The sequence below is a fragment of the Takifugu rubripes genome, chromosome 11, assembly GCF_901000725.2.
Source record: "Takifugu rubripes chromosome 11, fTakRub1.2, whole genome shotgun sequence".
Classification (NCBI taxonomy): Eukaryota; Metazoa; Chordata; class Actinopteri; order Tetraodontiformes; family Tetraodontidae; genus Takifugu; species Takifugu rubripes.
Window position 1 is genome coordinate 9,754,075 of NC_042295.1, and position 14,646 is coordinate 9,768,720.

The 14,646-nt window shown below is 46.2% G+C and overlaps 1 protein-coding gene across 1 annotated transcript; it reads left to right on the plus strand.

The window, feature by feature from the left end:
- The first annotated feature begins 7,794 nt into the window (after nt 1-7,794).
- Nucleotides 7,795-14,165, plus strand: aadac (arylacetamide deacetylase). The gene is made up of 5 exons (XM_003968346.3): nt 7,795-8,728; nt 9,763-9,991; nt 10,512-10,581; nt 11,607-11,778; nt 13,000-14,165. The coding sequence occupies exons 1-5, from the start codon at nt 8,588-8,590 to the stop codon at nt 13,615-13,617; spliced, it is 1,230 nt and encodes a 409-aa protein (XP_003968395.2). The 5' UTR covers nt 7,795-8,587; the 3' UTR covers nt 13,618-14,165.
- Nucleotides 14,166-14,646: the final 481 nt, after the last annotated feature.

Sequence of the window (14,646 nt, forward strand, 5' to 3'; positions counted from 1 at the left end):
CACCCTGGAGACTTACTGGAGTAATTTGCAAAGGCAGACATAATTACAGTTAGGTTAAATCATATACAGTACATTATATTAATTAATTTAATTCGTGATGACAAAGTCCAAGATGAAGAAAATGTTTTAGCACTTTTATGCACCTGGAATTAATATCTACTGTAACTGTTGAAGTTGGGTGTTGATAACGCGCCCGCAGCCACGTGTAAAGGCGATAATCTGCTATAGCATCAGAGAAATGTCGCAATAAATGGAGCTGGACAAAATCTCTCTTCAGATCAGAACCGGGTGTGATGGTTTTTGTGTTCAGGCCAACTTTTGCTACTTTAAAGTACAGCGTGCAGCACTTATGCAGCAACGCAGCTACACAGTATTAATGGCCATTATGCTTTTTTATGGTGACAGTCTTCAAATTCTGCATGAACAAGCACTTTTATTTCACAGAGGTTATGCCTTTTAGAAACTCTGGGTACTGAGAGGTCAAAGTGCTCCAGCAGGACTGCGATGTGATCCCTCCCGGATCTTACAGAGACGCGAGAAATACAGACAGAAATAGTCTGAAGCCATTAGCGCGTTCTAATCCCTCGCCTGTGCAGGAGAATGTGGCACATGTTTACTGCCAGTGTTACTCTGAAGATTTTCTGCTAAGCTAAAGCTAACGCCTAGAATTTACGCTGAATCATCACAAAGAGGATAAATCACAGAGATGGCGGAGAAAAGAGGGTCGGGGTATGTGAAGGACGCTGGAGCATGTGATGAATCTCTGTGTTTCAGGTCATGCTAACGGCCGCGTGGCTCAGAGAAAAGGAGTCTTTCAGTTTTTGGGACAAAGAAAAACTAAGAAAAAACAGATGGTTGGAGTTTTGCCTTGCTAACATACACAAGGCAGAGAAAAAAAGGACAGAGAAAGACATCGTAATTTATTTTAGTTCAGTTAATCCTCGCAGCCTTGGCAAAACTCTGTTGTTCTGTTTGGACTTATCGATAGCCTTTTTGTTTTGTTTTGTTTTTTCTTAATTGTCCTGATTTCCCCGTGAGGTTGGATTGCTGTTTTTGGACAGCGCTTCACTGAACTTTGCTGAACTTTTCTTTTCTGGTATCTCTTACCTAAGAAGCTCACAGGCTTTTTCTGGACTGACAGCGGCAGCCTGTGAGCTAATTACAGTGTGTATACATGCAGTCCTGTGTGCACTTTTCTGTCCAGGCCTGTTTTATGGCAGCTTTTTCTGCTGAACTTGAACTTTGTCTGTTCAACGGATCTCAAGATATGTGGGATACTAAAACATGTGCTAAAGCTAATGCTATTACTCCAGAGGTTTTCTTATTCCTGACCTTAATAATACTTCTGTTTACACCCAGTGGTGGGGGTTGACCTCTAGTTGTACAAAATTAGAGGCTGTTCTTTAGTCTCACGTGAACTTTAAACAACGGAGGCGATCATAAACAATACTTTATCGTCGGTATGCGGGACACAACTATCAGTTTTACATCTCCGCTGCGACAAGCCCTATTTTGTGTTCCAAAGGGAGTCCAGGAGCGTACAGCAGGAAAATAATGGTTACTGTGGCAAATTGGAGGTGGGGTGTCTAAAGCAGGAGGTGAATCATGGATTGGAAGTTTGACCCAGTCGGCCAAATCATAGAACACTAAATGTTCAAATAGGCAAAATCCATTTTATAGTGTTTCTGTAGTTATTGTGGAAGATCTCATGTTCCAATATGGAAAGTAGACAAAAGTTTTGTGGTGTGATCCCACCTAGGTTAGATCAAATTAATAAAATAATGTGCTTGAGGGCTGTAATGGAGGGATATCAATTCAGAAAATGTAGAGTCGCATCTCTCTGAACTCCCCCAGCATGATATAAACTGACTAAATACCAGCACCAGCTCTGGCACAAGGGCGAGTGTGATTGCTCAATGAGGCACAAGCTTATCCAAGGTCCTGGTCGTGATCAAGGTTTTGTCCTGTTAACAAGTTTTCTGAGAGATGGTCTTGATTGTCACAGACGGAATATATTAATTACTCAACTGAACTGAATTCAAAATGAGCTCCATTCATGTCTTCTCCGTTTGCTTTGATGTATCAATAAAGTCTCAAGTGGGAACATAAAAACTACTGGCAATAAATCCCACATTTAAAAAAAGTTGTAATTCACTCTTTGAATGGAAAAATACATCTATAAAAAGGATCCACATTGAATTTCAGGCCCCACTACAAAAGATCAGACAGGACGTTGCTAACGTAAGCTAAGCTAAACCTAAAAACACAGTCAATTCAGACCGGATGTGTGAAACTCTGTGCGGTTCATTATTTCTGATGGAGGTCACAAACCAGAGCTGCCAGTAAACTGGAGTTTAGAACAGATCAAGAAGAGGGAGGTTGGACCTCAGAGGTGGGCCCAGGAAGGACCGCTGGAGGAGAAGCAAGTGAGCGAAAACACCACAGCATCAGGAATGTTCACACTGGGAAATCTAAAGCAACATTTTTTTTAGCAACTCAGGGAAGAAGACACAAAGAAGCAGAAGAAAGAGGAATCACACCTCTGCAAATATAACATTGGCTCTTTGGAACATCACCATAGAAACAATGAGGGATTCTGCCTTCTCCTTCTCGAAAATCAAATGCCCCCAACAGGAAAGCTGTGTTTTGTGGAGGATCATCGTCCATTCTCCGTTTCCCCAAAGTCGGATCCATTCATGTGCACAACAGTTGTTGGAAACATAGAGTTCCTTAAGGGTCATTAAAGGCATCGATCATGAATCCTGGAGTTTGCCATTACCACAGGACAGCCTCAACATTAGTCAGTCCATGTTTGTTGGATAAAAACCCAATAGGAACACACACCGTCATTACACAGCCCTGTAAACACATGTTTACTGCCTTGTTTGTCCCCCTGACAAACTGCTATTCGGTTGCCATGTCAACCAGACTTTACCATTGGCATTTTTTGCCATCTGCAGAATAATCTCAACTGGTCCGGGTCTCCACAACACAACACATGCTCATGTTGTGTACTCGTTGCTACGGTGTCATTGTGAAAAGATGACTTGAACACACACATTTGCCAAAACCTGATACAAAAGCAACAAACTCGATTGCTTGTCTATAAAATTACTCATAAAAGAGAGCAATTTTGTCACCATAGGGAACTTTACAAGTGGAAAATACAAAACATGTGTGTTGTGTATGACACGCCTCCTTCTTGTTGCTTAGGCTCCTCCCATTCTGACCCCTGTGTCAGACAGGTGATCTAATATTTCATGTATTAATGCCAAACCTTTGCTCCGACGTAACAATCTCTCAACTGTAGCACAAGCTATACATATTCTGATGGAATTGAGCTGCTTGACCCAGTTTAACAGTCTTAACTGGTTCCAGTTGATGTTGCAACAGATGATCGGAGCTGCGTAAAAGAAAAAAATCTGTCCGACTGCAAAACTGGTATCAGATTTTGAGTTGGTGGGAAACAAGTCAGGAAGTGACACATATCACAGCAATGAGCAGCAGAGGCACGCGTCCATGTTTCCACCCTTAACTCTTTGGGGGCAATTTGAGAAAACTCTGGGGGGGTGGGGGGGTTGTTTTAATTTAGAGACAAAATCATAAACCCAGTCCAGTGCATGAGTTGTTGTGTCACTTCATATTAGTGGTTACATAATGAAGCACCTCTCCCCTCCAGTATCGCCAGTTTGTTTTTCCAGTATCAGCCAGGAGACCGAATTCGTCACCCAGTTAATGAGCGTGGAACAGAAAATGTAGCAGTCAAGCAGGTCGTCATGTCAGCAAACTACGACCCTCGCAGCCGATTTCGGCAGCTTTGAGCTTTCACCTCTAGGTGGCAGCAGAGCGTCATTCTGAGGTTTTACAGAGGGAACGTGGACGTCAAGCAGAGGTGGACTAAAGGCAAATACTTCAGAAAATAAAGTGGAGCTCATCCTCCTCGTGTTGTTGGCATGACGACTCTGCACTTATTTGGCAATCAAGCACTGGCAACATGGAGTCACAACGATTTCTTCCATGCTATCCTAATTGTCACCAGATTTCCTCTGTAAAGGTTAGAGATAGTGTTGTATTCATGACGTATTTGTAAATATACATGTAAAGATAATCAAAATCAAAAACATTTCGCAGAGGTTTTTTTTTAAATAAAGTGTTTCTGGCTTTTATTTCAAATCAAACCCCTTCGGACGCTGTAAGTTACCTGAAACAGTTGTTAGGTAATACCACCACCTAGTGGCCAGCGGTGTTACTGCGCCTTCGGCAGCAAAACTGTTTTCTGCAGAATACATCAAAAATGCATTTTCTCGGTGCGAATGCATAAACAAAGCGATGACTCGATTTGCTCTCAGAGCTCTGACTGTTGTTCATCTGTGGATGCAGCGGCAGGTCAGAACTCCTCTGAGCCCACAGACGTGGCGTGTTTTTAACAGCCAGAGCGCATTCATGACCAGAGAGGTTTGAGCCCGAGCCGGGCCAGGAGGAAGGTGCAGCTTAAGGCCCCAGATGGGCCACATGTGTCTGCAGCGTATTGTAATAGGGAGACTCTTCTGCCTTCACTGGGTACATCCCTTAACATCCCAGTCCTCTTAACAACCTTTGACTGCACGGCACTTGCATTTTATTTTTACAGTGTTTTTTTCCCCAACAGTTATTGTAAAGTCTGATAGTTTGAGGTTGCAATTTGATTTAACTGGACATTAATATGTCCTTGGTGAGTGATATGCAGCTGGGTGGAATCTGTAAAACAGATACAACATCTGGATTAGAGAATGAAGCCAAGATAAGATAAGATAAGAGTCCAAGATCTATGAATATAAACGTTTTTTTTTCATGGACAAAATCCATGGAGCAATGGCGAGCCTGAATATTTAATTGTGTTTAGTGTTTGAACACTGCAGCAGACTGGACTTGAATGTGCTCTTACTCGGCAACATCGAGGAACCCAGGAAACAAAACCCTTGCAAATCAGCTGGTTCTTGTTTCTGACCTCGCGTGCATGGATGTGAGAAGGATGGTTGAAATCAGATACTTTCAAAATGAAGGACTTGTCAGATACTTGGTGATCATTTAGCCAATTGACTTGTACTCAAGTGTGTTCCATGTCAGTAAAAACACAGCCATTAGCATGCTAAGCTAAATGTAGCCTGCAGCAAACATAAAGAAAAAGCCTTCTCTTCTCTCATCAGCTATAGGACAAAAAACAGAGAACCTCTGAGATGTCCTCAAGGTCATCTGACTTATCTGTGTGCCACAAAGTATATGAAGCTAATGCCCTGTGGTGTTCCTGCGTGGTGATAAGAGGAGAAATCCACGTGGAATGGGGTGAGAGGCCAACATTCCTTACAATACAAGTGTTACATAGGCGACTATTGAGAAAGAGCTTATCCACTGCTGTTAACTGCAGCCAGTCCCATGATCGGGAGGCCCAGGGTGGAAAATAGGAAACCTTTCATTAATCCCGTGGAGAAGATCCGATGGAGAACCTTGAGAGGTTGCTCTCTGTTGGATCGGCTTACTTTCAGTTCTATTTCCAAGGACAAACGTTTGTCTACAGAGACGGGAAAAGATGGTTCTTCACCCATGATGTTCTGAAGGTTCCTGCATCTTGTGTCGAGAACATTCTGTGCTGCAGTCTCCCAGGAGACACAATCATGGAGGTTTTATAACCATTTGTCCACACAGTCCAGGTTGTCCCTCCACAGAGGCAACAACCTTCGATCGGAACTGTTCTGTTAAGTATTGTTGGAGTAAAATAACCTCTAGAAATAATTTTGACGCACCCACAGCTCCTGGACCCTGTCCTGGGGTCACCAGGCACTTAAACCTCCGTTATCCTGATAACATGGCAGATGATGGAGGAGTGAATGATTAATGCCACAGGGTGAAAGGTTGTAAGCAGTGACCACATGGACCGACTGCTCCACACACCACCGATGCATCAAACTCCGCACTGGCCTAATTAGATTTCAGCCAGGAAGCTAGCATGTATCGCTCATAAAGTTGCAAACTTCCCAATAACAACCTCCACAAGATCTTTAGAGAAGTCCCAAATAAAAGCAATGACCACCATCTGTTGTAGAAATTCCACATCGCTCATTTTGGGGCCTTTTTATTCTGTCCTGCGGCCCCTAGCTCTACCTCAGCGGGGGCTCCTCCTATCAAACCCCCGCAAGGCTAATTGCTGGCGAAGCAAGCTGGGATCCTTCAATTATTAAATGCCGATGGCGCCTCCGTACACCCCACCATGCAGCCACTTTTTAGCACTCAAACTTCTTGTGCACGTCTTCATACAAGTTCACATCAGCCTCGGCTCCCCACACACACAAACACACACACACACACACACACACACACACACACACACACACAGCAGGGTGTTCCGAGACCACGTGGCAGAGCGCTGCACAGCATGTCTCTACGTAGATGAAGACAACTTCCCTACCCACGCAGCCCCTTTGACAGCTCCTCCCTGCTAACAAGACATTCCGAGTGAGGAAAACTCCATGAAAAATTCACCAGCCGACCGAGGTGGCCTCCCGAGGGGGCTGAGTGTGGGGTTGCGGTCGGGGGGATAACGGGAAGGAGGGGATCCCAGCGAGAAATACGGAGTGTCTGATGTGTGATTTTAAATTCAGAGAGGGGATTTACTATTCCGGCACTCAGCCACGAGCAGCCTCGCGGTGGATCTCTCCAAGCCTTCGCCACAGCCTTCCCGCTGAAGGCATCGTGGAAGAGCTTGACGGCTGATAGAAGGAGACACTTGCCGACTTCCAAACACGGGCCAATTACGTTCCCCAAACTGGCTGAGAGAATGTTTGAATTCTTTATGACAGGTCACTGCAAAGTCATGTGGAGGCGGGACAGCTGTTGTATTATTAGCCATATACTCACAGGACAAGGCCACTAATGTGCAGGACCAAACTGTCCTCTAGGGGGCAGCAGCCATGCTAAAGTCAACCTCACCTTTAAAACTGAGGCAAGAAGAAGTAGAAGAAGAAGAAGGAGGAGGAGGAGGAAGTAGAGGCCCTTCAATGTCAGCCTGTAATTTCAACCGTTTTGGTGTTTTTGTCATCTCAGGTCAGTGCTGGTGAACTCTTTCATCACCAGATTACTGTAGCTGATGAAACTCCATTTTGTTCCCTTTTAGGAAACTTCCTGCCCATCCTTCCTTTTAGAAAAGGGAAATGTTTTGCTCTAGAAATCATCCCCCACTCACCAATGTCCCCACTCCACGTAAAATCTGCACAACCCAGCATTAACAAAAGCATGTCAATTTCAATCTTGGGGAGACTTTAAACTGGTCACGCTAAGCCACCAATCCAGATGCCCCCAGTTCGGAAACAATCCTGCTGAATTCTGGCTGTCTTTGGAGGTTCCGATGGGGAATATGTCGATTTCCGCTGTTAGGCCGTGAAGACTTGTGCCCAAACACGAGCCACCGCAGCAGCTGAATGGCCCTTCAGCTGTGCTTTTGTGGGGGTGTATGCAGATTCCATCAACAATTCTCAAGGGAAAAACACAGTAATGTGCATCACACGCATCTAACTAAAAGCCACCCTGGCAGTGTTGGACAATACATAATTTAGGGGAGAGTTTAAACTAGACACGGAGCACCAGAGAGTCATCTTAATGTAAAATGTAAAACTCCTCTAAACTGTTTTTATGAGTGATTTCAAAACTCCTGACTCAGAGTACATTCCAGCTCCATGACGACACCTCATCTGCAGTACATATATTTCACACTTCGCCGAGAAGTTGCTTGTTGTTCCTCTGCTGTTCGTCAGAAGGATGTTTAAAACACTCACACCGGCACAGGCTGCTCTCCAAAGCAACCTCAGGCCGTCAGAAGCCAAAAGTCTGTCACGAAGCTGCAGCTTTAGACAACAAAAACAGTCAGGATTGAGCACCGAGACCGTCCTGGAGGTTCAGCGCGTTTGCCAAACTGCTGCACTGAGCGCTTTGGCAGCCACTCCTGCCAAGAAACTGGACATCTCATCTGTCCGTTACGTCTAATATTACGACTCTCTTTTTAAGCCGCAGCCCTCCACCCTCGAGGTCGTTCCAAAGTGACTATAACGCGCAGTCTGAGCTCTCGGGACGCACGACCGACGCAGCGGCGCACCAGCCAGGACACCCCTGGATGTCGTTTCTTTTTATAAAAAAGAAAAACAACCCAACAACAAACAAACAAAATAAACACCGCAGGAAAAGTTAAAACCGCACGCCGCTGCCCACTCGGGTCCGCATCACCGCACGCCTCGGCGGGGGGCTTAACGCGCGCGCAACCGGGAGGCACCTGAGGAATTCGCGGGACGGTTCAACCTCGTGAGTACGCAAGCGGGTGCGCGCTCCTGTCCCAACCATTAAACCTCCGGCCTCATGCACGAGCGGGAGAGTCCTCATCATGCCCGCCGACAACCATCAAATGACACCAAACGCGCCCTGTCAGATTGAGCCGATCTGGGTTCCTGAATTAATTCTGAGCGCATGATTTTTCTTTCTTGCCTTTCTCGCTCTGCGCGCAGGAGAGACTCGTTAACAGGAGGTTTGTGTTTGCAACCTGCAGTCGGCTCACCCGCTTTTTAAAATGAGGCTGGGAAACATCATTTTATTCGTCGCGTTTTGTTCTTTTACCGCTTATTACGTTTACGAGCCGCTTCCAGAGGAGATTGAGGAAAAATGGAAACTAATGCTGACCAACTGTTTCTTTAAAACAGTCAGCCACATGGTAAGAAAAGATTTTTTTTTAAAAACAACTTTGCCTTAAAATGCATTGCTGGTATTTACGTTGGAGATACATTTGGATGAAACGTGTGATTGGACATTTACGCGCTGAAACGTGACTTTTTGTCTCCTCTTTTCACTGTAGTTGACGCGCATGAATCATTTACTGAATTTTGCTGATGGGGATATACATGCTGGTTCCACCAGATTATGTCAGATGCTAATCCATGTGTTGTATAGTCCTGCTCACCACTTCTAATATTAGATCCTATTAAGGAAACTCCTCTGGTTAGTCTCCTTGGCGTTTTAAAACAGTAACGGACTCAAACCTGCACGTTTCAAAGCTAAGAAATGCCACAATAACAGCTGTTAACCCGTATGAATGTCAGAATGTGTGTCAGAATGAATGTTATGTGCGTTAAAACCTCCTTTCTCTTGCTTGACACTTTATTTTTTATTAATATTGTGAATGTTGCAGCCCTGATGACGAGGGAAACAGAGTAGTTTCACACTTTTTTGTTCTTCAAGCGCCATTTATAACCTGGGCAAATAATTGTTCTGATCAAAGAGGAAGTAAAGCTCGCTTCTCACTTTTATTTGCAGATTTTCTTTTTTATCCTTACTTTCTGTCCTGTGGAGTGATCCAAAATGCCTGATGTCACGTGGAGATATGAGGTCTTGTTTTGGCCAAAGTAAAAGAGCATCAGCTGATTAGTCTCATACCAGACGCGTGCAGCCAACCTCAGGAGTCATAACAATGTCAATTATGCTTTAAAGCTTTAGTTGTGGCTCTTCAAAGCAAATAGCATTAATATAAGTAATGGTCACAGGACTGAAGCATTTCTCTTCCCTCCCTGTGGAGCAGGGCCAGAGTTTGACATCTTGGATGCTTTTTTATGGTGAATAATATGAGCTTTTCCCAAGGTTGAACTGCCTTGAAGTACCTTCATTGTGTGCACAGCAGGGAGTATTAATGGCTCAGGTTGGATGAACGGGCGGTAATTCTCTAATGGGTTTGTGCCGTGCCTCCGCTTCCAGGCGGACCTGAGCGAGTCGCTGGGGCTGAAGGACTACATGGGCGTGATGTACTTCATCACCCTGATGGAGAACGTGGCGCCCATGTCCGACGAGCGGGTCGCAGTGACGGAGGAGAGGCTGGACGGCGTGCAGGTGGTGGTGTACCAGCCGAAACGGCGGGCCGGCGGCGCAGAGCTGAGGAGGGCCATCATATACCTGCACGGGGGAGGTTGGTGCCTGGGAAGCTCCAGTAAGTCTGCATGTTGGCTCCTTTGGGACATAAAGGGATGTTTTCATCATGCAGCAGTACTAATTAAAAGAATGATGGCTAGCATTGGAGCTAATCAAGCTTTTTAATGAATTCATGTCATTTCTTTGTCTGTACACTTCTGTTGACCCTGAATGACCCTCAGCTGATGATAGAAGCTCCTCTCCCTCTCTTTAGCTCTATCATGTAGCTTCTCACAGAGAATTCTGGTCTCTGTGTTGCTTTTACAAATAAGAAACCTTCGTTCTCATATCAAGATGCAAGATGAGCCAGACCCTCATCCAAAAAACACGCCGTATGCCGGAGCAATGGGAGCCTCGGAGGGCGGCTACCCTCGCTGATCCAAAACATTAGCGAGCGACACGCAGTTTAACGCATCTCACGCTGTTCCTGCAATCTGTTGATAGGCTGTAACAATTACAGCAGGGGCGAGGGGAGATGGGGGGGCTCAGCTGTGCTTTGGTTTTGTTCCGTTTCTAACTGCTCCTTCCTCTCGGTGCAGAGATGAGCCCATACGATCTCCTGGCCAGAAAACTGGTCAATGAACTGGACGCTGTGGTGCTTTCTGTCGAGTGAGTATGATTTATTAAATGGTGCATGGAAACATCCCTCAATATCCGTCTCTCAGCTCTTCACTCAGATATTAATAGAAGCACCGGCCTCTTCCTTATTCCATCTGTGTCTCTCAGACTCCGTTTTTTTGTCCGATAAGCCCGTCTTTGTTCATTACTCACGAGCTACGTGCGTGGCTGGATGCAGCAGAGTGAAGCTAACAGGTTTTCGTTCGGGCATGATGAGGCTTTTCCCGGTTATGCCCACGCTCACTGTTCCCTTAGCACATCCGGCTCTTCCTCTGTTTTGTAACATTGTGCAGCCAAAAAGCAGTTGCAACTCCACCCGTCTCTCACCGTTGCACAGCGTTTCCTAGCCTTTATTAGGTAACTGTCGGCAGAATGCCCGGCCAGCACCCTCTAATGTGGTTGTGCTTGTTGACATAAAGTATTTAAGAGCTGGATGGGAGAGTGGATCATTGTATGCAGTGAGTGTGTGTGTCTGTGTGTGTTTGTGCGAGAGTGTGTGTTGAGGGGTTATTTCTTTATCTGGCTCATCCGAATTCCTGTCTGCAATTTGTTAAAGGTTCAGAGAGTAAAGCGCCACATTTCGCAACCCTCACAGTCTGTTAAAATGGTTTTTCGGCTCGCAAGAACCTCGTTTCATTAGCTGTTTATTAATAAAGTCTGATTACAGGAGGTAAACAATCCTTATTTACAGAGTTCACTTAAGCAGTCGTTTCTGGCTCCGTCAGCTTGTGTGGCTAAAGTGTAATCTCGTAAATCACCTGCTTCTGAGAGCTCAGGTGTATTGTTTTATTGGTTTAGAACAGGGACGGGCAAATTCAGCCCTCTGGGCCTAATTAAAGCCAGGTTTTGTGTCCTACCAGGCAGAAACTGCTCTCACCGTTTGAAGTGGATCCCCAAGTGAAGGCGTTGTCTGCCTGTGGGATAGAAAACCTGGCTTGAATCTGTTCCTGGGGGACTGGGTTTGCCCACCCCTTTAACCTCTACTTTAATGGCTATGTTTTGCTCGATTGTTCCAGGTACCGTCTCGCCCCCGCTCACCACTTTCCCGTTCCCTTTGAGGATGTGTACCGTGTTGTGAAACACTTCCTCCAGCAGGGGGTGCTGGACCAATACTCTGTGGACCCGGAGCGCGTCGCCGTGTCTGGGGACAGCGCCGGGGGCAACCTGGCGGCCGCCGTCTCCCAGCAGGTACCCGTCACAGGCTGATCCTCACAGTTACTGCCGTCACTCACCTCCATTATCTGCAGATCGATGACTGCCAAGAGGGCAAATTACACTCTTTTGCACTTCAAGTGAAGCAGGTTTGCATGTTTATCAGGCTCCCTCTCTGGCTGTCATGCCCCCCCCCCCTCCTCGCATCCCGCTGCGCTCACTCCGATTGGTCACGTTTTCTGTGAGCTGCTGACAGGTTGACATGCGTGGGGGGTGGGCCTGACTCTTTCGCTTCCCAAGAGTGACTGCTGCAGAAGCTCTCTCTGACACCGTGTCATCATTCAGGGCGTCTTTGCCGCACTGGAGGATGAATTATTGCTTTGAGTCCTTTGCCATTGTTACACAAGCTGAACATGTGTCGTTTCTTGTGAAGATGTTATTTCACCAGCTGTCGTGGCCGTGCCGGGGCCAGCACCTTCACAGCCAGACTCCTGGAGTGCTCCTTCTTCCCGTCCTTGCTACAGTTTTCACTCTCGGTCGCTCCACACGTGCATGTGCAGTCATCAAGGTGTCAGCTTGGACAGGCGCTCGGAGCGTTTGGGGGCTAGGAATGGAACTAGTAACCCTCGGCACCGTTTAGAGGCTGCACGCGCGATGTGTCCTCACTATTATTGAAACTGTCAACATAGCAAAGCCGTCACACACCCCTCCCCTTCGCCAGCTTGAAACATGAAAAACCCAAATCCTCCCGTCTGATTGGTTGGGACATTTTGCTGTGGTCTAGGGAGACAAAACAGTTCATGTGTGTTTCTCAGAGTTTTTCGGGGGCCAACAGAGACCAGAGATTTTCTACGGTCGTCTCATAAGCTGCTAACAGTTTGTAAGGAAAGATCTCCTGTAGGTGAGGGATTATTTGTCTGCAAATGTCGCTGATATGACCTTTAACGCTCCGTTATGTCAGATTCCGGCTCCACGGCCGATCACGCGTGGAGGCTCGGCACTTCGCCGGTCCTCCTTGATCCACGTAGCTCAGCTCGCATGTCGGAGGTTTGAATTCACAACAACGATACAGAGTGAAGCTCAGCACTTTGGCAGATTTGAACAAAAGCCCAACCAGAAGCTCTCAGATGGGTCAATGTAGAGCTGTGCTCAGGTTTTTTTCTGCTTTGACTGACGCTTCCTAAATAAAGTCACATTTGAACTGGAGTTAGATGTCAGGGTTTATCTCCTTAACTGTTCTCTCCACCTCTTTAACAGCTGCAAAAAGACCCAAAACAGCAGGTCAGGTTGAAGGCCCAGGCGCTCATTTACCCTGTACTTCAGGCTTTGGACCTCAACACTCCGTCGTACCAGCAGAATCGGGACATGCCCATCCTCCCGCGCACGCTCATGGTGCGTTTCTGGAGCGAGTACTTCACCAGTAACAAGGCCTTCTTCAGGGCCATGATGGCCAATGCCCACAACCACGCCGACTCGTCCCGGTTGCTCAAGTTCGTCAACTGGAGCGCCTTCCTGCCAGAGGTGTACCACAGAAAATACAACTACAGCGCTCCGGCCATCAGGGAGGGGGAGGCCACTGGGATGGACGCACCGTCTCGCTCTCTGGCCGACCCGAGGGCGTCGCCCCTGCTGGTTCCAGACACAGACTTGCACTCGCTGCCCAAAGCCTACGTAATGACCTGCGAGTACGACGTCCTCCGGGATGACGGCATCATGTACGTCACGCGGCTCCGCGCCGCCGGCGTGGAGGTGACGCACGAACACTACGAGGGAGGGTTCCACGGAGCCATGATGTTCAGCGTGTGGCCCACTGACTTTCTGATCGCTCAGCGCATGATAGACAACTACACCATGTGGCTGAAGGAAAACTTGTAAAAACTTTTGACTGTAAATCCGTTCCCGTGTTTTCTTTGTACCCTCAGGCATCCGCTGACCATATAATTGTCTGTATTTATATTTTTTTTCTAATCGTGCTGTCACCTCATCTGAGAACAGTAGTGAATCAGATCCTTACAGATTAGATCGCAGTTTTATGTATTAGGCAACAGTTAAATTTTTTTCAACAAAGAAGAGAGCAAAACTTTAATTCTGTGTGTTTGATGGTGGTCGTTGGCCTGCTTTTACTGTTATGTTATTGTCCTGCTGTCAGATCTGACAGGGGTTGTTTTGGTGTAAATACTGTAATCAGGGTTAATATAAAGGTACTTATAACTAATTAAAACATGATTTTGGAATCCGACTTTTACCCCGACTGGGCTGTTGAGACCCTTTGATACTCGTCTTTGCAGGCTGTGAAGTCAAGTCAACACTTTCAGTGCAGCTGATCTGAACCTTTGAACATTTGTTTTGACGTGTAGAAAAGATCCTGCATCAAAGGTTGCTACGTGATATCTCGTCAAATAAAGCAAAACGTTTGTGAAGGATCGACTAGTGCTCTGTTTTGTAACCTGCACTTGCACCGAGGGTTATTATTCCACAGAGAACATTTATAGTCATGGTTTACATTGGTATTAGCTTAGTGTGTTGCTAGCTTATATGCTAACAAGGAGCCCAGGTCCAAATGTAGCTTCAGGTGTTAGCAGTAGTATTGAAATGTGGCCCTATTATGAGCACCGCTGTAACATACATGTAAATTTAGAGCCAAAGAAATGTGTACAGATGCGATTTCCCACTTCTCAAACATGGACTGTGATGCCATTGTGCATATGCAATTAGCGCGGCTCCACTGTCACATCAGGGTTGACCTGAACAGGTGAGCAATAATTTGACAGTTAAAAGTTCCTGGTACCTGGATAGATTTTGCTTCCATAAAGAGGCTGTTGTTGTGGACTCCTATTTCATTTTGCAAAAGATCCCTTGAAATTAAGCTGCAGTGGCTTTAGCATGCGGTATAGAGGGTGCCGC

What these genes read in the sequence shown, in the direction of transcription:
- aadac (XM_003968346.3), top strand. Translation starts at nt 8,588, where the DNA reads ATGAGGCTGGGAAACATCATTTTATTCGTCGCGTTTTGTTCTTTTACC. An exon ending in TTAAAACAGTCAGCCACATG is followed by an intron (nt 8,729 to 9,762) that starts GTAAGAAAAGAT and finishes CTCCGCTTCCAG; the next exon opens with GCGGACCTGAGCGAGTCGCT. An exon ending in CGGCCGCCGTCTCCCAGCAG is followed by an intron (nt 11,779 to 12,999) that starts GTACCCGTCACA and finishes CCTCTTTAACAG; the next exon opens with CTGCAAAAAGACCCAAAACA.